Below are 22,400 nucleotides of genomic sequence, written 5' to 3' on the forward strand. Positions count from 1 at the left end.
TGTAGAGAATATCAGGTACTCATGATAATATGTTTCCTCGATTATCAAAAGGCGTTAATGCTGGGTGAAACTTTAGTCAACCTTGATAAACATGGGATCCTGTCCATCTGATATTCCTTATAAAAACATATATGAATCAAATATAGCAACTGTTCGTTCAGTCCAAAGGTTCTCAAAACAGTTTAGAACGAAATGAGGAGTCAGGCAAGGCTCTGTGTTATCACCCGAACTTTCTAACATACCAGGTGTCCAAGAGCACCCTGGACATAGGAGATTAACATGGGAAAACGATTTTGATTTTTTTGCGCCTGTACGGTTGATTTGATTGAAAAATCGTAATAATGAAAGTTGTAGTACCTATCACGGACTAGTTTTCTGTATTTTTTTCAGATCTCTAACTTAAGCCCTTTCGTCGTAAAACACGAACAAAATTGAGAAAATTTAAACTTTTGGCCTGCACTGTATAGGCGGTTGTCGGGCAACGGGTAAACAGATCATTGTTGCTGGTACGGTTGCTCGACAACCGCCTATACAGTGCAGGTAAAAAGTTAAAATTTTCTCATTTTTGTTCGTGTTTTACGACGAAAGGGCTCAAGTTAGAAATCTGAAAAAAATACAGAAAACTAGTCCGTGATAGGTACTACAAGTTTCATTAATACGATTTTTCCATCTGATCAACCGTACAGGCGCAAAAAAATCAAAACCGTTTTCCCATGTTAATCTCCTATGTCCAGGGTGCTCTTGGACACCTGGGATATGGTGAAAATGTGATGAGAAAGTCCTTGGATGGATGGCCTGGAGGCATAGCCGAGAAAAAAATCACCAACTTAAGATTTGCTGACGATACCACCCTCATAGCAGCGACAGAAGAAGAAATGGTAGAACTTCTCAGACGAGTGGAACATTCACACACTTCACTATTAACTGACCGTTTAAACCAATATGACCTAGTAAACAGTTTCAACTACCTAGGCTCTGGACAAGCAATGGAAACTGTGAGGCAGAAGTACGAAGACGGATAGGCATGGCAAAAAGCGCCATGAAATGTGGTGCTGAATGCTGCGAAAACTATGGACAGCTCATAGCACTAACGTTTCTATTTTAAGTGAATTAAAAATAGAAACCAGCAGTGGAACTGTGTAAGGGTGAGTGAGTGAGTGTGTGACGCGGGGGGCTCCTGCGCTTGAAGAACGTCTAGGCCTCCTATATGGGCCCGTCACGTCCCGCCAGTAAGGGAGCTACAGCAGCCCAGTGTCCTTTATAAAAGCCACCAGGTTGCTGGGGCATAAGTCCCTTATGTCCCTGGGCAACAGCATTGGCTATCCTAGTATGCGCATACGCGCGTAAGAGAAGGCAGGACAGCTCATCATAAGGACATGTCCCGATTCATCTTCTAAGCATCCTCTACATTCGGGATCCTCAGCAACACCCATCAACGACTGATGTCGTCTAAAGCAGGGCGCCCACTGAATCGGCACAGACCGGCCAGCCTGGCACAGCACGGCCGACGGTTCGGCAACCACCGCCCATTGAATCAGCATAATCGACACGCGTATGCTTTTAAAACGTCTTTGACCATCAACGTACTTAGAACTGAACACGAGGCATTTAAAAAATATATAATATTCGGAAAATGATTAATTCTTCGGATTCAGAAGAGGAAATTTTGATATTGGCTGCAGCCTGTGCAGAAGCAGAGGATCAAAAAGTCAAAAGAAGGTATTGGATACACGATATTAATAAAAAGCGGGAGATTCACGGCGAGTTTCATCATTTATTTCCGGATTTGTTGGCTGACAATGAAAAATTTTTTAAGTACTTCCGAATGTCGAGTACCAAGTTTTATGAACTTTTAAATATGTTACCATTAAGAAAACAAAATACCAATTTTCGAAAAGCTGTACCACCCGAAGAACGCCTAGCAGTTACATTAAAGTAAGTACTCATATATTAATCCTAATATAGATTTATTGCATGCTTGGTTGCCAACCTTCTAAGCTACATAATTAATATACTTTTAAATGGTATTAATATTTTCTTTTTAAAAATACACTTATTTTAAAAAACAACTTTATTTCAAAACACTGTGAAGTATTAAAATATACAGGGTGATAATAATAAATATTATTTAAATATTTAAATTTTATTTAAAGAATAATCATAGCTGCGTTCTTGTAACTGCTCATCGGGATTGGTGTTTGCTAACAAATTTCCTGATGGTTCCCAATGTGATTGATGTAAAAATGTCTGCTGAAAACTTGGTTGGAAAGTTGTTGGGTGCAAATTTTTCAAACTTTCGGTTTGTGCTGTTTGAGCTCGTTGCTGGAAGTTACAAGAGATTTCCGTGGCTTCCTGTGCAGGTCGGTTATCATTACTGATCAAAGTCTTATATTCGTACTCTGATACAAGGTTATAAATTTTGTTTTTAACTTCAATTTGATAAAGAGGTGGAAATGTCCGTACGGTCGCCTCCATACTTTCAAAAAATTTTTTTAAATGGTCGGGTTTTCTTTCGAGTTTTAACTGCTTTCTTTCCCCTAAATATTCTTGAAGTACCTGCGATAAAGCAGGTTGTGGTTGGTTTTGTTGTTTTCTTTTTTCTGATATGTGTGAAGTTGTTGACAGCGATGGTGACTCTATAGAACGTAGTGGCGGTGAAGTAGTTCGTTCGGATGTGATGCTGGTTGGTGAGAGAAGAGTGTGCTCGATCTCAGGAAGATCCACAGATTCCGTGTCAATGATAATGTCATTAGGAGAATTCTGGGATTCGTCTACAGAAAGATTAGATCTTTGATTTCTCTCAGCAAAAAAGGGAACCATAAACGACATGATATCTTCAAATTTCCATTTTTTTACTGGAACATTTGCTTGTCCGCTTCTGGTTTGCCTGTTTTTCAAGGCCTTCCGAAATCCGTCTCTCAGTAAACCCCATCTTTTTTTACATTCTGAAACTAGAACAATTAATTAGAAAAAAATGGGAAAACCAAGTCTCAACCAAATAATTACTTCAGATATTAATTTTGATAGTGCTTATTTCGAGAAACGTGCTTCAGGAATTATTTATTTATTATTTCAGGTTTTTGGGACATGGAGATAGTTTTTCTTCATTAGCGTTCAGCTATAGACTAGGGGAAACTACGGTGAGAAGAATAATTTACGATACTTGTGAACAAATATGGACCATTTTGTCTCCTTTGGTAATGCCTAAGCCTACGACTGAACAGTGGACGAAAATAGAGGAGGGCTTCCGAACAAAGTGGAATTATCCAAATTGTATCGGAGCCTTGGACGGAAAACATATTGTGTTTGAAAAACCGCCAAACTCTGGATCACTATACTATAATTACAAGAAAGAGTTTAGTATTGTTTTAATGGCTTTGGTAGATGCCGATTATCGATTCATAGCTGTCGACGTTGGAGCCTACGGTCGAAATAGTGATGGTGGGATATTTCGTTCTTCCCAACTAGGAAAAAGCCTTCAAACAAAAACGCTAAATATTCCTGAAGACAAATTTTTGCCTGAAACAAATATTGCTTTGCCAAATGTTTTTGTAGGAGATGAAGCATTCCCTTTATTGCCAAACCTTATGAGGCCATACCCTGGAGCCCAGGCAGCAAATGAAGAAGCAAAAAGAATTTATAACTATCGTCATAGCCGAGCTAGACGTGTCAGTGAAAATGCCTTCGGAATAATGACTAAAAAGTTTCGCATTTTCTACAAAAAATTCAATATTTCACCGGAGCATCTTGATATAATTACTCTAGCATGTACTGCTTTACATAATTTCTTAAGAAACGATTCCTGTTTTTGGCAACCTGGAGAACTTGACAACGAAGAATTACTAGCAGGCCTAAATGATTTACTAAATATTGGTGGTAATTTCCAACGGGATGCCTTTGAGATAAGAGAACAATTTAAGCAATATTTTGTCTCTAATCAAGGAAGAGTGCCATGGCAAAATGAAAAAATTAATGTAGGGAGGATAAATTAAATACCTAGTTATACAGGGTGATTGATAGTCGATGGTAGGTATTAGTCGTTTAGGAAAGACTAGACATGTACATTTTTTGAAAACTTGGCTACCTAGGTTATGACTGCTGATCTAACGATCTAAAATATTTTCAAAGTTGTGACACTTTCGGTTATATCGGAAGTATAAATGTGTCATTTTGCTTTATTAGTTCAATAAAATGAACCTTTATTGACCATAGCTCAAAGTTTTAGCCAAAAGTAAGTAGGCATTTAGACACTATACAAAATTATGTTGAGCAAAGCAATTGTCATTTTTTACTGGTAACTTAATAAATATTTTGAAAATTAATACAGGTATAGGTATAGGACATTGTACATAAAAGTTGTTCAAAGTTCTCCGTAGAATCTAAATATGTAATATACTGGGTGTTTCATTTAAAATAAGAAAGCTATGGTCAACTTCCGGTATAACCGGAAGTGTTACAACTTTGAAAATATTTTATATCGATAGAAGACTTATACCTAAGTAACCCAATTTTCAAAAAATGTCCATGTTTTGTTTTCCCTAAATGTCTAACCTACCATCGACTATCAATCACCGTGTATATCGTGTAAAATATTATAATTAAAATAAAAAAAAATACTTACCGGACATTCCAGTTTTTTTCTGAATTTCCATCCACGCGTTTTCCTTTCGCATGTTGTCATGATAAAAACGATCTTTTGGATCATATAAAAAATTATAATGCCGAACACTTTCAATTAGCAGCTCGTCTGTCATTGTGGTAACGTGTTGTTGCTTGCTTTGCTACTGCTCAAATGGTCTCAGATTGTCGGACCTACCGGCAGTTTTTGCCCCTTCGAGAATACGGAGCGGTGGCGGGTCTGTGCGTGCTGTGCTGGCCGGCCGGTGCCGACTCGATAGGCGCTTGCTTACGTGTTTACGTACATATTAAAAATTGCCGGTCGTGCCGGTCGGTCTGTGCCGATTCAGTGGGCGCCCTGCTTAAGGTGACAATGACCGGTCAATAAGCCTGTCACCGTTTTTAAATTGCTTCTGTCGAGTCTCAGTAGTTGTTTAGTTTTCAGAGCACTGGCGCCACCCATGAGTTCCTTGGCCTGTCTCATGCCCGACGTGGCAACCCAGCGGCAGTGAAACAATTGCCTGGCCAAGGCCCCCATGGAGCGTGTAGCCGTACTCTTTGAGATACCAACAAACGGTTCAGGACCGATGGGCGTCACTTGTGCGCGCAATCTAACCAACCGCTCGGCCTCCTCATTGCCAGTAACATCAGAGTGTCCTGGCAACCCAGATGAGGCAGATGGTATTTTCCAACGAGAGTGTCTCGAGGATTGTTTTACATTCCAGCAGCAGCCGGGATCTTACCTTCTCGGCACTGAGTGTTTGGATGGCTGCCCTGCTATATGAGCAGATATTAATATTCTGTCCAATTAGGGGACTGGACAATAGTTCCAGCCCGCAGGACAAGATTGCAAATACTTCTGCCTGGAAGACAGTGGCCTGTTGTCCCAGAGCTATGTGCCAGCACGTTCGTTCGTTCTGGATTCGTCAGTAAAGCAACAGGATCCCTCTTTCATAAATGGTGATGCCCTATCGCTCCCCCAGTCTTCGTCTGTGTAAGGGAATAAAAGAGAAATTTCCTTCTTGATCTGACAAGAGGCAAGAGATTGCCTACTAGATTGACCGATCAAGTACAGCAAAACACTCATTCTGTGATGCTTTTCGAGACGCAGAGGACCGAACAAAATGGGAAAATGGGAACAGACGGTCGAACGTATTGGAGGAAATCACGATCATCAGCAATGATGGAGCCACTGGAGAGAGAGATAGTAGAGTTCCAACGCATTAATGTCAAAGATGTTTATAACAGCAAAAATCCAATAAATCCATCTCCTTAACAGTGCAAATAGCATCAAAATCCGTTTTCTGGTTTCAAAATGGGGAAGTTTTTAAAATGAGCTAAAAATCCTCTGTCCCGGTACGAGCCCTTATTTTTTGATAAGTGAAACAGAAAATTTCAATTTTCAAAACCAATTTTATTGTTAATGTTTGTCACTGAAATATTCCAAATCGGTCTCACTCTGTCCACCTATAAATATGAGTGCGACAAAGATAGGTTAAAGTTCAGTTAAGTGAAAAGCGAGTGTTGAATTAGGCAATCCAACAAAATAGCTGATTTGGGGTTAGCTTTGTTTGCGTAGCGTGGGAAAGCCGGCCAAACCATTTGTATGGATTTTGTATTGAAACACTATGGTAATCCGTGCGATTTAACGAAACTAAAACTATCTAACAATTTAAGTATTTGGTTGTAATTTCATTGTTTTGTGTTGTTATTTGAATTGCTTTAACAAGTTCTACCAGTGACTATTCTCTAGAAATTCATCTTGAGATAACAACATTTTACTGAGCACTAAATGAATAAAAAATAATTTCTTTACCAACTCACTACATCACTATTAGAATATCGAGACATTTTCTGTTTGCGAAGTTAATAACTTTATTTAAACGCACCGAAATGAGTCTTTTTGAAGGACACCTCTAATTAATTCAAATATTGTCAAAGCTATAAAGCTTTTTGGAAATTAAGCACAAGAATCCTTAATAGAATTCAGCGGCTCTATGTAAGCTCAAAGGTCGTAGTTCTTTTGCTCTCGAAATTACGACTAGACAAAAAGCTTTTTGTTAAAAGACGTATTTTCAGTGATATTTTTGTTGTGCATCATCCAAGACAATACGAAACAAAAATTACTTAAAAGCCATTTAAATGCTTTTAGATAGCGTCACTCAAACCCTTAGCTTTTTCCTTTTTGGCATTGAGGGAACCGTGTTTACAATAAAGGAAAAATTATTCATTTTTAATAAAAGCTTATCTTATAGACTGAAGACACTTTTATAGGTAAACAAGACTTTTAAAAACTCGAGCAAAAGTGAAATCATTAAAACATTAACCTTTGTAGGCGTGAGGGGTTTTAAGCCTAAAACCAAACAAGAAATATTCCGGTTTTCAAGTGCTTTAAATCGTCCTTTATGGATTTATTTATATCCTAGCGAATCCCAATTCTCTGGATCTTTCTTGGCCAATTTTCTTGTGGGAGCTCGTAAAATCCCTTATGTCTGTCCTTGATATTTTAGCTATGTAGAGTTTTAGAGGATGCTGACACATTAAGCTGTTCGTAAAGCAGCACTTTAGGTAAGCTTCTGCGGCCGTAGTAAGTTAAAAAGGTTAAGAGGTTTGGATTTTAAAAAACGTATACTTTGACAAACGTTTTAGTTAAAGTTATCGTAGGGCTAGCTAGAATTAAAAAAATAATAACAAAATTTTTTTCTTTGTAAAAAGTTATTGTTGAGTTTACTGGAAGTCAAAGATATTGCAATTGAATAGAGTATGTTCGGCTAAATTTGCTTCATTGCAGTACACACACTGATCATCGGTTTTTCCTATATTGCAGATATATGCCTTAAAAGTCCTATGGCCACTTCCTCTGAGACAGAAATGCAAAAAGTCATTACATCACAATGCTTAGTGGATACTGCTTACTTCAAAGAGAGAAAAATCTCTTTTGCGAAGGCTACAGGACGCTTAACGATATGAAGAAGAAAGAGAGCTGCTGCTTAGCGCATCAATAATATATTAAAGAACCTAGCTGGTTCGATATGGTTTTCTACCTTAGACTTGAATAGTGAATTGTGGTAGGTAGAAGTTCAGTAAGATGACAAGGAGAAGACCGCATTTATCATCGGTAGGGGCAAAAACCTGACAACAGATTCCTTTAGTGTATGCAAAGGAGTCCGCCAGGGCTATATATTGTCACCAATACTTTTTAATATATACGTGGAAAAGATATTTCAAGCGAGGTAAATCTACGTACTCCAATTCTGCAAATAGATCCTTTGCTTTTTCTTTTTCAACATTTCGAAAATCTAGCTAATGATGCATCACTGATGTTGATTTATATGAAGATCCCCAGAAAACATCTTACATTTTTTATATGTTACTGACTTCCAGGGTAAACAACAAATAACCTAAAACATACTGAAAACTGTTTAGAAATATGTGTTTACGAAATAATACAATGGATTGCCTGAAACCGAACAATAATGGCTTATGTTTTTATTTTATGCAACAAATAACAAGAATAACAGATTACCTTTTCAAATCTTGAATCTCTTTTAAGTATGTACTTTTTATAGAATCCAAAATTGATCCATTACATTTCTGGGGACTATAAACCAGTACAACAAGGATGAATGTGAGAAGAAATAATTATCATCAACTATTTTTGCTAAAAACCTAGGTCATTATCTATCCTTCTGTAGTATGACAGCTGTTGTTAGCTTAATTTCTGGTTCCATGATGCTAATACTATGGACAACACAAACAACTGAACGTACTTTAGTAATGTGTTAATAAAAAATGTCAGATTCAAAAATTGTTAAAATAGAATAAACTTTCTTTTTGTCACTGAAACAATGTAATATGTAACGTAGGTAGTACTGTTTCCTTTATTAATACACTTCCTACACTACTCAAGAAGCTGTAGACCGCTTGTGCCAGAGGCTTACAACAATAGAACGCGGAACGAATTTGGTAATTTATATCTAAGTTTAGTTGACTTCTCTAGACCATTCAGACTGCACGAATTATTCACAAATATAGAAAATCCTACTAACTGCGCCAATTCAGTCTCAATACTGAGCATTTGTTTTAGCCTGCTTTCATATTAGGTAAAATTTCTCTGTGCCAATGATAGCAAATAAACCTTATTGATATAAACAACTAAGCAATGTCTAGTCAGTTTTCACTATAATGTAATTTGCATCGTCATTTCTTACATTGCAACCAAGATATCACTTAACGAGATGAAAAGAACATAATTGTAATTATATGAAAATAAAAAACTGGACCTTACCTGGTTCTCCCTCAGACGCTTCGTCATCGCTGCTTTCCTCTAAAAACTCGCTAAAAAACAAATTTACCATTTCCGTATGAATGCTTTTTGCAACTTCAGTACTCGGTAAATATCTCGTCCTAACGAGTTCCTTGATCATTACGTGCTTCCATTCTATTAAAAGTATTCCGCTCATTATTTTCTCCCTTATCAGTGGTTCTGAAATTAAATATTTTTTACGTTAGAATAAGCCAATAAGGTACTTGTTTTTCGTTGTGCTGAAAAATAATTTTTTACAGAAATTGCTTACTAGCTGGAAGTCATTCGTTGGTAATAGCAAAATTCACAAAATCGATTCGACATGAAAAGCACTTACGCGGTATGAAATTTTACGAGAACTTATGCATGGATCTGATTGAACGTTTTACAGGGGCATAAACACACCAGAACATTAAAAACGTCGGTTATGACGGAAAACTTTCTTTCAAGCGAGGTAAACCTACGTACTCCAATTCTGCAAATAGATCCTTTGCTTTTTCTTTTTCAACATTTCGAAAATCTAGCTAATGATGCATCACTGATGTTGATTTATATGAAGATCCCCAGAAAACATCTTACATTTTTTATATGTTACTGACTTCCAGGGTAAACAACAAATAACCTAAAACATACTGAAAACTGTTTAGAAATATGTGTTTACGAAATAATACAATGGATTGCCTGAAACCGAACAATAATGGCTTATGTTTTTATTTTATGCAACAAATAACAAGAATAACAGATTACCTTTTCAAATCTTGAATCTCTTTTAAGTATGTACTTTTTATAGAATCCAAAATTGATCCATTACATTTCTGGGGACTATAAACCAGTACAACAAGGATGAATGTGAGAAGAAATAATTATCATCAACTATTTTTGCTAAAAACCTAGGTCATTATCTATCCTTCTGTAGTATGACAGCTGACCAAAGCAATTATTCAAGATTTGAAAGCAGACTTACATGCTTACTTGGCCTCTCTAAGAGCAACAGCTGCTGAATGTCAGAAACTATGAATGATTCAACCAATATTCATGCAATACAGAATGTTGCTGATGAAGAATAAGGTGTGGGAGGCAGTCAAAGAACCAATTCCAACACAGGAAAGCAAACAGGAGGCTTGAAAGCAAAAGGATAATCAAAATCGTGCAACGATTGTTGTTCTTTTCGAGGACAGTCAACTAATTCACATCCGGAATGCAAAAGTAGCAGTCACAGAAATACAACCAAAAGGTCAAGTAAAATATTTTTGCTCAAAAGAATCTGCAAAACTAGTATAATGGAAGGAAGAAATATGGAATATGGAGCATCTAACTGAACCTATAAACAACGTAGCTGCAATACTCCTCAGCAGCGTACCGGAATCTTTCAATACTCTGACTACAGCACTGGAAAGCAGATCTCAGATCTAGCTGACTCTTTCTCTCACTCTTTGTAGCTCTACAACCCTTGGTGGGTCTTCGTTGACTAACGATGATTCTCCATCCTTCTCTATCTTTGCGCTCGTTTTCCTTGGTAAGTGTCCAAGTCTTCCTCCCGTACATGACCATTGGTCGTATGACTGTTATATATAATTTATTATTTTCCTGGAAGAAGTTTCGCTCTAAAAGAAGTTATTCTTTTAGAGCGTACATGCATCTACAACCGCATGCCTGTGTTTCAACTTTATTGGATATCTCCTGTACCATTATTACAGTGTTTCCAACCAGGCCAATATCGTCGGCGAAAACCTCTTAGGCACTCAATAACAACGACCTACATGGTCAATTCCTCCGCCCTTATAGCTTTTTCCAAAGCATTATTGAACAATATCGGGGAGAGAGAATCACTTTGCTTCAGGCCACCTGACACTTCATATCAATCTGAGAGCATTTCCCCGTCCCTAGCTCTACGATTGCGTCCCATAGCTTAACTCAGAATACTCTAAGTGACTCTGGAACTTGTGAAAAAGGGACTGATTGGCGAATACAACAGGCAAAGGACACTGAACGATTTTTCGAAGAACAAAATTGTGCCGCTATGTCAGTTACGTGAAAAATTGCTATACAATATAACATTTTTATATTATCTCTAACAGATGATAGTACTAGTAGTAGTAGTAGCAGTAGAGTAGTAGAGTAGGCCTTTTCGCCTACGCCATCCAGACGTCCCGTCACCCTGACAAAGGCAAGGATCCGTCGCCACTCCAAGGAAGACAGTTCCTCGCAGTTCCGCAGTTCCGCTCAGCGGCATTGCCGATGAGCGGTCGAAGATAACTGGTCCTCACAGGGAACCCAATTCTCACTTATGGCTCCTCGGGCCACACCCTGGGCAACTGCATCGACCTGCAGGCTAAACTAAGTGCGGATAGCCAGATATGGTAAAAATTTGTTGCGGGGCAGCAGCAGCAACAGTACCATGTGGCGGTGCCGAAGATGTGCTTCACACACAGCGTCACAATGGAAGTGGGAGGCCCCACTGTAACAGTTCCAACGTTGGAAAATACCATATCGTTTCCAATTGAAAAATACCAACGGACTGGTTGAGGCCGACGCTGATCGCTCTGCGAAAAAAACCGAACACTATCACGCATCGTCCACACTCGAATATACGCCAGATGTGAGGGGCAGGCTGGAGAGACGCAATTTGGATTTAAGAACGGAGTGGGCACGCTCGAGGCTCTCTTCTCTCTCAACGTTCTCACACAGCGATGCAGAGACATGAATATTGATATATACGCCGGCTTTATTGACTATACATAGAAAATCTTTCGACTGTGTATCGCACCAGAAGCTCATTGAGATCCTAAAATACACCGGAGTCGATACGGGAGATCTAAACATCATCATCACGCAGCTGTACTGGCACCAAACTGCAGAGATTAGGATAGAGGGTATAACATCCGAGGAAACAGAAATCAGAAGGGGCGTTAGTCAGGGGTGTGTCCTGTCCCCTCCTATTTAATATATACTCAGAGGCGGGGTTCAGGGAGGCACTGGAGAATGTGAAAGAAGGCGTTAAAATCAACGGCACCCTCATTAATAATATCCGATTCGCCTACGATACGGTCGTGGTCGCCGACCGCGTCCCACATCTCCAGAATATGATGGACCTCATCGTTGAACATAGCACACATCAACACATAAATGTTGCCAAGACCAAGGTGGTCGTGTTCTCCAAGGCACCAAGATGATCCTTCAGATTAACAACCAGGCTGTGGAACAAGTGCCGTCCGTTAAATATCTTGGAGCCCTCGTCAACAAGAACAGTGACCCTAAAATGGAAATCAGATCAAGGATAGAAAAGGCCAGAAGAACATACATTTCCATGAAGAACCTCCTCACTATTAGAGACCGAAACCTACAGCTCCGCATACGTATATTGCGCTGATATCTTCCCAGTGCTACTCTATGGCTCCGAGAGTTGGACATTATGCCAAGCAATGGAGAACCGCATTGAAGCCTTTGAGTTGTACTTGTATCGCCGTATTCTGCGCATATCCTGGGTAGACAGGATAACCAACAAGGAAGTGCTAAGGGAATAGGAAAGGACTGCTGGCAACCATCAAAGAACGAAAGCTCCAATACATCGGGCACGTTATGATGGGGGAGCGGTACGAGTTTCTCCGGCTCCTTGAAGAACTCATGGCTAAAGTATATACGTCGATGGTACAGACGGACATCTATAGAGATCTTCAGGGGTGCAGTTTTACGAACCATTATAGCCAGTTGGATCGCCAACCTCCGTAGGGAGACGGCGTCCTAAGAAGAAGAACCAGAAAAATATCTGTCCGATTCTTATCAGTTCCACAATTTTATAGGTCGGAAACCCAATTAAAGTTATTGAAAAAATAAATATATGGGACCGATAACTATTGAATCGATATAGATTGATGTTCAGATACCGGGCATAAGTCCCCGTTTAAATTTCTTTACATTGTGTTCATAGTGATTCAAAATCCAGGACACTTGTCACTGTACTATTCAAAAAATCATAGCTTAATAGAAACTATTTTTCATGTTAATCCGATAGTTTTCCTGGACATCTGGTACGGCAGTATAGTTCATATTCGCTATAAGGTTTGCCAAATTTATATTTAAGCTTGTAATTTGCATAGCAATTACCAGCAATAATGCAGCAGAAAACAGACAACAAAAGTTGACGTTTTAATTGGTTTCACTTAAGAAAAGATTTTGATATTAAGTCACAAAAGCATTAGAAAATACAGGAAAATATTGAGGGCTGAGTTAATATTTTATTAGACATTAAAATTCATGAGATGTTTGGAGACAGAAACACGTGTTGATGTTGTTTTTTAACTTTATATTTATTATGAATGTTTCCCAAGACAATATTTGACTCGCTTTTTGGGAGCACTCTGAACCGAATAAATATTCTTTTTTGTGTGTATACAGGGTGTTTCGGGAGGAAAGGGAAATATTTTGGGAATGCGTTCAGGAGGTTAAAATAATTTAAAAATGAACCCATATTGTTTAATTCGATTCTTAATCGTTTCTGAAATCCAGGTGTTTTTAATTCTTAACATGAGTTTGTAGGTATTTCAGTGTTTGTTATTACCTAATTTAATTGACTGGTAGTTTTGACAAGCATGGTTGTTGTCAGTTTCGACAAAAAAGGTTCCAAAAGTGATGCCTCACATATTCACCCATAAAGAGTATGCCGACATGATATTCGTGTATCAGTCAATCAATCAAAAAAGTAGGTGTATTGTCGGAAACTTAAAGTCATTGACAAAGCCCTGAAAACACATACAAAAACAGCAAAAAAAGAACATACATAATTATTACACTACACATACAATAAGAATCACACATAATTACACCTTACAATTATTAAAATAAAAACAAAACAAAAAGGCAGTTACCCTGTATAAGAGAGGAGAAAGAGGATCAAAAACACAAACAGTGCTGCTTGATCAATTTATGGCAGAACAAGGCGCCTTAAGAACTGGAGTCGAATTCGTCCAGAGAATAGTACGCCCCAAAAACCTCTCAGCCTCACGCCTAAATCCATGCGCAGATGGCTGGCCTCTCACGTGGAGAGGAAGGTTATTGAAAAGTCTCTTGCCACCGTAAATAAGCGACGACTTAATCTTCTCCGTGTGAGGAATGGGAAGCCTCAAAACGAATCTACTGAGCCGGAGCCCTCGGACAACTGACCCCCAAACTTGCCACGGACAAGACAAATCGTCTCTAAGATGAAAATGCAGCCCAAGGTGATGATGAGGTTCAATGAAGAGGGGTCTACTTGAGGCCCTGTATCCAACACGACACAAGCACCTCAATGCTCGCTTCTGCAGGAGAAACACAGAATTGAAGCGGCTTCGAGAACAAACTCCCCAGAAAGCTATGCCTTAGCGGAGATGGCAGTCAATCAGTGCATAGTATGCACTCCTAGCTACATGGTAATCCAGATTGCCCTCAATGCATGGCAACCCGACGCCAGTCTAGAGCACAGACCGTCCACATCCTCAGAATCTCTCTCGAATCGAAGCGAGTCGTCAATAAGACGCGTAGTCGACCAAGAAACTTCAACAAAACTCTCCTGCAATGAGCATCCAAAATGTAGGATCTTGGTGTTACTGATATTTAATGACAGTAAGTTGGAATTGCACCAATGTTTGATTATGGAGAGGTCCCCATCAATAGTGGCAGTCAATGAATCGGCTCGCTTGCCTCTTTAAAGAATGGTCGCGTCATCAGCGAAAACAGTGAATTGTCCGTTAATAGGGAGCGAAACAATATCATTGATGTATATCAAGAACAGCAAAGGTCCAAGAACAGAGTCCTGAGGGCCACCCGAAGTTAACATTAACTCTCCAGAACCATGGCGCCCGATGAAGACCTCCTGGCTTCGGCCGGACAAGAAAGAGCGAAACCACAACACAGAAGCGGCTCGGAAGCCATAAGCCTCAAGCTTCCAAAGCAAGATCTGGTGGTATACGCAGTCGAATGCCTTCGACAAGTCGCAAATTTTTTTCGCCTAATCGAAAAGTTTTTCAAAAATTGTTTCAAGGGTCCAGGAAACTGGAATGTTTCGAAGCGTAAGGATTGATTCTGGACGAGAGGAGGGTTTAGATGCTCAAATTGAAGAAAATGTTCTGGATATAGCTGAAGAGAATCCTGGAGTTAGTACGAGGCGGATTAGTGTTAAACTTCAAATACCATCACATGTGGCCGTTTCCACGTTCAACCAGTTCAAAGTCTTCAAGAAGGTGATTATGACTTAAGGGTTCAATTTTGTGAATGAATCCAACAAAATCGAGACCTCCACAGATACATTTTATTTACCGATGAACCTCAGTTTACCCTCGATGGAATCAACAACTATCACAATGAACATTGGTGGAAGTTTTACAATACAATCACAAAAAGTTAGGGGGAGGTAGGTGCAAAGGATATGTGCTTGTGGACAACAGGATTCAGTGGGGAAAGCCGGAGAACGAGCGAAACCTGTGCAACAAGAACGAGAGACTGTCGCAAAAAATATCTGAGTCAGCCGCTACACAGTTATAGCTGTAACAGGCTTTGTGTATAGGGTCTTGGGATAGGATGGAATTTGGGAGGAATATTAAACGAAACCCGCTCTAACAAGTATGGGCAGTCTATTGTAGAGTTGGTAAGTTTATAGACAAACGAGAGTGACTGCAATTTCCGACGTACAGCCAGAGGAAGTTCTGAAAACCTAAGAAGAATACGGTTATGCTCCAAACCCCTTTCTAGGTATACATTATCCTCTCTAAACATCGTACGTAAGTATTTTAGGAATCTTCTTTGCACGGACTCAAGAGTTTGAATGTGGGAGTTGTATATAGGGGACCACACTATTGAACCGTAATCCAATTTTGATCTTACATAGGAGTTATATAGCACTTTGATAGTATCCTGGCTAGCAAAGTGTTTGCAGTTTCTCAAAACAAAGCCCAGAGTTTTAGAGGCGCTGGCAGCCACTTGTTCGATGTGAGGAATAAAAGAGAATTTGGCATTGAAAACCACTCCCAGGTCCTTTATGGTGGAAAGTCTGTCAAGGGTGGATTCGCACAATGTATAATTAAATTGTACGAGGGTTTTATTTCGTGAGTAAGAGACTGCGTTACATTTCGAGATGTTGAGGTTTAGCCGGCTAGCCAGGCACCACTGACTGAGAACGGATATGCTGTCCTGCAAGAGGGTGCAATCGGCCGAAGTATCGATGCGATTAAATATTTTTATGTCGTCAGCATACGCCAGTGTACTGCAGTTGAGTGTTGAAATTTGAAATTAGATCGTTTATAAAAAGGTTAAAAAGTAAAGGACCCAGATTGGAACCCTGAGGTACGCCAGAACTAGGAATAAACATGTCCGATCTAAAGCCCTCATAATCAACGAACTGCCTACGCCCCAAGAGGTAAGATTTCAACAACGAAACCAAGTTGTCGGAGAAACCAAAATGCTCAGAAACTTATGGATAAAAGAAACTATGGATATGGAGATTTACGGATTTTGGAAGACCATTTTACAAACATGTTATATGATGTTCCGCTAATTGTTCGACACCGAATGTAGTTTCAGCATGATGGAGCCCCGCCTCATTTTAGTCGCAGGATGCGTAATTTCTTGGATAATCGTTTTCGTGATCGTTGGATTGGCCGAGGAGGACCTCATGCTTGGCCACCGAAATCACCAGACTTAAATCCACTGGATTATTGCCTTTGGGGGTGGATGAAATCACTAGTATACGAAACAAGAGTAGAGACCGTGGAAGGACTCCGCACACGAATTTTCCATTGCGCAAATATTATTAGAAACAATCCCCAAGCAATTCAGCGTACCCTTCTTCTTAATCCGCCGTCTCCCGCCGGAGGATGGCGATCCAATTGGCAAACATTATTTTGGATGTAGCATGCTCTGAATGTCAATTGCGGCACATCCAAACCATCTTCTTAAGTCTTTCAGCCAGGAGTTTTGTCTTCTTCCTACTGATCTTTTTCCTTGTATTTTTCCTTCAATGATCAGTCTCAAGAGTTCATATCTGTCGCCTCTCATTATGTGGCCTATGTATCCCGTTTTTTTCCTCATCAGTGTTATTTTGATTTTCCCATCAGCGCAATTACTTCCAAGTTGGTGATTCTCTGCACCCACGATATTCTTAACATACGGCGGTATAAATACATCTCAAAAACGTCCAGCTTTTTCTTTGTAGTCGCATCGAGAGTCCATCCTTCACTACCATATAACAAGGTTGAAAATATATTACATCTGATCATGCGCATTCTAAGTTCTAGGCTCAGTTCGGATCTCGTGAAAAATTGCTTCATCGTATCTGAATGAATTTACTTGTTCTATCTGTATATTGTTAATGGACAAATTGGCAAGCGTACCACTCGACAGATTAACAAGCGTGCTGCAGCTTGTATTGAAGTTGGTGGGGGTATTTTCGAAAATATTCTACATTAGTTTAGTTTTGTTGTTTAGACCACAATTATTTGTTTGATTGCTTTTAAAATGAAAAACACAAAAAACTTAAGGACCGATTATGTCAGCAACGGTTAAGAATCAGATTAAACAATATGGGTTCATTTATATTATTTTAACCTCCTGAACGCATTCCCAAAATATTTCCCTTTCCTCCCGAAACCCCCTGTATATGCATAATCCGGCATGATTAACTTAATGTAATTATACTTTTTTATCATTAATAAAATCCAAATTGTCAGTTATTACTGCAATGAAAAGGCGGGCGAATGTATGTGGAAGGGAAATAAACGAGTAGGGTACATTATGCAAATAATACTAAAGTCAAATTAGCATTTAAAGAGAGTTACTGTACATGAATCACTGTATATTTTTACACACACAAGTTTCCAATGAAAGTAGTAGTCAGAGCGAAGAGTTGGTCGGCAAACTCATAATGTTTATGAAAAACTTTTCAACTTTCTTAAACTTTAAGCAGAAAATTACTGGCTATTACACGTACTCGTATATTGAGAATTTTTACTCCTTTTTGCACTGTGGGAGTGTAAGGCAAATTTTCCTTAAAATTGGAAAAACTGAACTAACGAAAACTTTGGGTACTGATTTTTCTGCAATGACATTCTGTTTACTTGCTTGTAATATTCTAATCTTCGGCACAACTTCGCTCAGCTACTTAACTAAATTAATGGCAATCTCAAGGTACCTGACAATAAAATTTTATCCACATAAATTGACTTAGCGCTGTACTAAAACGGCCGCCTCGTCTCTATAGACTACAGGTTGCGTAAAAGGAAATTCCCTGTTGAGAAACGCTTTTAGATTTTTAATCAACTTGAAACGCCTTGTTTCATGTATATCCATATTAGCCCTCTCAAACCGCTCGCAATTTTTAATTTCCTGTTTTGTTTGCAACTTCGATTGGCTGTACAAAAGTACAAAAGGTAGGTAATTTTTAATTAGGCAGCTACAACCGAACTCTCGAATAACTGAAAAACTCAACCAAACCACCAGGGTTTGGCTCTGTTCCTACTAAATTGTACGGCCCAATTTAAACAAACTTTTTTACCTTTAGTCTCTAGTGAGTTAACTTTTACCCTTTAGCTGGTTTTTCGTGTGTTCTTTAGTCATATAGCAACATATAACATAAATCAGCTATATGCGATGTCACGTTTGTTCCAAAACAAACCTGTTTTTATAAATGCCCGGTTTCAAATTGGGTCAAGTTTTCTCTGACAAATTTCCAATTTACATACTTTTCACTTTCAGTGTTAGATGGCTTGTTAGATATACGTACACTGATAATATTCTGTTTGTGAGCATTTAAAATCTTTTTGAATGATTGCGATCGCCACTTTACTTATACTATATTATGCAACAAAGAATTAATTAAAGATTAATCTTAAATTGAAATATAAAAGTTATCCGGGCTTATAGGCCGTGGTCCAATAGAATTTCTTCCTTCCACTCTTCCAAGTTAGAAACGAAAATTGAAGACACAATATTCATAATATCAAAATATCCTGCTGCTTGCTTTAAAGAGTCTCCAAAATCCAAACATTAAGCTCCTGATTTCTGATCAATTAAACACAAAAATAGAAACAATAACGGCAAGAATAGAAAGCGACAATGTATCTCAATCATAGGGATAATATAGTAAATATTGAATAGTGGTAAAAGTGGTTTAAAAGTGATTTCTAGTGTTAGTCTCACTTATCAAAAGAATCCAGTGAAGTGTAACATTTGGTGTCAGAAGTGGGATAAGTGAGTGAAGAATTGTGCTCTACGTGAAAGAGGCGCGACAGAGAGAAAAACAAGAAGAACAGGAACGACGACAACAAGAAAAGCAAGAAGAGGAAGAACGACGACGACTTGAAAAAGAGGAGCAAGAGAGACGCTACCATCAGGATTAGGAACGACAACAAGCTATTCTGCAAGCTTTGAGTTACAATCCTATATCGATCAACAACTGGAGATGGTAGACAATAAAGTGGAAGAGGTGGATCACAAGTCGAAAAGGTAGACCATAAAGTCGACGAGGTGCAAACTGAGTTTGGTAACAAATTTGGACAAATGGATACTCAATATGGACAAGAGATTGCAACTTTACGGAAGGAAATCATGAGTGTCGAAATCATGAGTCGAGGTATCTCCGATAGAAAAGTCCGAAAGTCCGACCGAATGCGACAATAAATTGTAAGGTGCCAAAGTTTGACAGGGAAACTTCGTTGCAATCGGAAACTACCCTTGCAAACGCGCTGGAACTAAGATACGGGAATAAATACTTGACCCAGGTATACAAGATCCAATTGAAGAGTAGAGCCCAAGAGTCATCAGAGACACTGCAAGAATTTGGGGCTGAGATTGAGCGACTAATCCGACTGGCCTACCCACAAGCACCGGAAGAGTTTCTGAACCAGATAGCAGTCCAAAATTTTACCGATGGGGTCAGAGGAGCAGATCTACAGCAGGCGCTTCGCCTTGGCCGTTTTAGCAACTTGACTGATGCCGTAGTCTACAGCTTAGAGTTTGAAGCCGCAAAGAATATCTCCTACAAAAAGGAAAGCGTGCGGGAAGTAAAATTTTCGGATAATCAAGACCAAGCAGATTCTACCTTGAGTTTGATTGTTAAAAAGCTGGATCAAATTCTGCAAAAAGGAGACAATAACAGAAGAAGCCACTCTCCATCTAGAGAAGATATAAAATGTTACAACTGTGGACGCAAAGGACACTATAGTAGGAATTGTAGGCAGCGGTCTCGTTCACCAAATCCACAGTACCGAAGAAACCAGGACTAGGAAAACTCGAGGTTGTCGGAGTAAGGGGGCGGCCCCTGGAAAATAACTCTTCAGCCTCCAAATTAAGGATTTGTATGGTTAAGAGGTGTAATGGTAGTTTAATCGCTCTAAGGACTATTGAACAACAAAGAATGTGAGTTTATCATTGAAACTGGTGCAACAAGATCTATTGTGAGGCTTAACCTGATAACATCTACGCCGATGCTGAAACTTCGACAAACGCCTATTTTGGAGACAGCGAACGGCGATCGAATAGTTGTACATGGCGAAGCAGTTGGGAAATAACAGTAGCGCGATAAAGCAAAGAACGAAGTAGTGAAAAGGTCAAAGATCAGAATTGCTAAAAATGAATGGCTTAAAAACTAGTGTGATGAACTGGTGGAGCTGAATATAAAACTTGATAGTCTTGCACTCCACAAAAAACTAAAGAAGACCGCTGGTGTATACAGGAGATAGAACCCTGATATTCTGGTTGGTCAAGATGGTAAGATTATTTTGGAACATAACGACAAAGAAGAGGTACATAAAAACACTTTTTAATTCCTAGAGAACACAGGAAACGACGAACGGTGATGGTCTTTTAGCGTGCGTTTTATCACCAAAGAAGAAATATAATACACCAAACACAATGCTAAGAATGATAAGGCAGTGGGCCCAGGTGAAATCCCTTCCGAACTGCTTAAACTTTGGACAAACGAGGTATTGACGATTTGCTTTGGACTATTCAATAATAATTATGATATTGGCACCTATCCTGAGCAATGGCTGTCCTCAGTTTTGATACCTTTATCAATAAAAAACAACACAAGAACATGTGAAGGTTATATGATTGTTAGCCTTATGAGCCATGCTCTCAAAATATTAGTAGGCGATAGTTGCAACACAAGTTTTGATCTAAAATTGCTATGATCAGCGTAAAAATGTATGTCAGACTATGAAAAAGCATTTGATACAGTTCAACATCATAAAGTAATAAAACAGCTTAGAAAACTGGATCTGGATATCAGATGCATTAAAAAACAGTACTGGCACCAAAATGCAAAAGTAGGGATGGAAATGAAGTACAAGAGCGCTTCACACTCGAAAATAAGTGATACAGGGATATGCGTTCTTTCCCCGCTTTTATTTAATCTTTACTAGAAGGATATCTTTTAAGAAGCACTCAAGGATGCAAATAATGGGATCAAAGTTAATGGTACGAGGATCAGTAACATTCGGTATGCTGGTGGCGCATTGTCATAGCGGATAGCATTGTAGGCCAACATAGTAAAATTGTGGGCAAACACCAAGAAAACTAAGTTCATGGTAAAAGTTAACTCTGGGCTGAGTTTTCATGGAAAATCAATAGAACGTGTAGAATGTTTTAGAACATGGCCGTCTAAAAAATGGACATCAGACAAAGAGATATAATGCCGTGTAGAACAGGCTCGCGTAGCATTTACACAACTTAAAAAGATATTTACGTGTACCGACTTTGGTCTGGAGCTTGGGTTGAGATTCGTAGACTGTTCCATCTGACCAGTTCTTCTCTATGAAGCTGAGGGTTGGACTCTCAAGACAGATATGATTAACAAATTAGAGCATTTGAAATGTAGGTGTTTCGCGGAATTATCAAGGTCCCATGGACGGCCAAAGTAAGAACAACTAATTTAAGGAAAAAAAGATAGAGGGCAGAAAAGAGATTGGGAGAAAGAATATGTCATGGCTTCGAAATATAAGACAATAGACAGATTTACATAACATCCAGACACTCATACACACGGGTAGAGACAGAGTGGCAATGGAGAATGTGGTTGCTAACATCCATTAATGGATTGCAGATCATGAGGAAGAAACAATAATTACAAGAACATATATTACAAGTAATAAATAAACAGAAGTAAAGAAAAAAATGACGTTAGGTGTGATTTATATGAGCCATCGCCTAACCTAACCTAACTAAATCGGTCAATACGCATGCGTCCAATTTTAGAACTCTCGGTTGTTGCTCTTGTGTTGGAATCGTTCAAATAATAATTTTACTCTCTAACTCTGGTTGGGACGCGAAACTGTCTATAATAATTGGTACTTTGTAGCTGGTTAGAACATCTTTTTATAAATGCGCATGTCTTTCAGTAATATTACTAGATATTACTCGCGGTTGGAACGAACCCACTATGTTGAAAGATATAAAAATATAAGTTACTTCTCTAAATCTTATGAAAGTGGTCTACCGATTATGCTATACA

At 38.9% G+C, this 22,400-nt stretch overlaps 3 protein-coding genes across 3 annotated transcripts in view; all 3 read right to left on the reverse strand.

Moving 5' to 3' along the window:
* LOC145738810 (protein qui-1) overlaps nt 1-22,400 on the reverse strand; it is a 294,747-nt gene that overhangs the window by 111,230 nt on the left and 161,117 nt on the right. The window contains exon 16 of the mRNA XM_081993876.1: nt 8,906-9,103. Within this exon, the coding sequence (XP_081850002.1) occupies nt 8,906-9,103 (198 nt within the window). The remainder of the gene's footprint in view (nt 1-8,905; nt 9,104-22,400) is intronic.
* On the reverse strand, nt 2,075-4,754 carry LOC145738813 (uncharacterized). The gene is made up of 2 exons (XM_081993889.1): nt 4,622-4,754; nt 2,075-2,951 (listed from the first exon to the last, which is right to left on the reverse strand). Exons 1-2 carry the CDS (start codon nt 4,752-4,754, stop codon nt 2,137-2,139), a joined length of 948 nt encoding a protein of 315 aa, XP_081850015.1. The 3' UTR covers nt 2,075-2,136.
* LOC145738859 (uncharacterized) lies at nt 4,964-5,704 on the reverse strand. Its single transcript, XM_081993981.1, has 3 exons — nt 5,557-5,704; nt 5,280-5,509; nt 4,964-5,248 (listed from the first exon to the last, which is right to left on the reverse strand). Exons 1-3 carry the CDS (start codon nt 5,702-5,704, stop codon nt 4,964-4,966), a joined length of 663 nt encoding a protein of 220 aa, XP_081850107.1.

Source organism: Ips typographus, linkage group LG16 (genome assembly GCF_016097725.1).
Source record: "Ips typographus isolate SLU linkage group LG16, UJ_Ityp_2.0, whole genome shotgun sequence".
NCBI lineage: Eukaryota > Metazoa > Arthropoda > Insecta > Coleoptera > Curculionidae > Ips > Ips typographus.

Coding starts and splice junctions, on each gene's coding strand:
- LOC145738813 (XM_081993889.1), bottom strand. CDS start 4,754: ATGACAGACGAGCTGCTAATTGAAAGTGTTCGGCATTATAATTTTTTA. Junction 2,952..4,621: donor GAAAAAAACTGGAATGTCCG/GTAAGTATTTTT, acceptor TAATTGTTCTAG/TTTCAGAATGTAAAAAAAGA.
- LOC145738859 (XM_081993981.1), bottom strand. CDS start 5,704: ATGAGTGTTTTGCTGTACTTGATCGGTCAATCTAGTAGGCAATCTCTT. Junction 5,510..5,556: donor ATTTATGAAAGAGGGATCCT/GTTGCTTTACTG, acceptor GCTGGCACATAG/CTCTGGGACAACAGGCCACT. Junction 5,249..5,279: donor CCATCTGCCTCATCTGGGTT/GCCAGGACACTC, acceptor ACTGGCAATGAG/GAGGCCGAGCGGTTGGTTAG.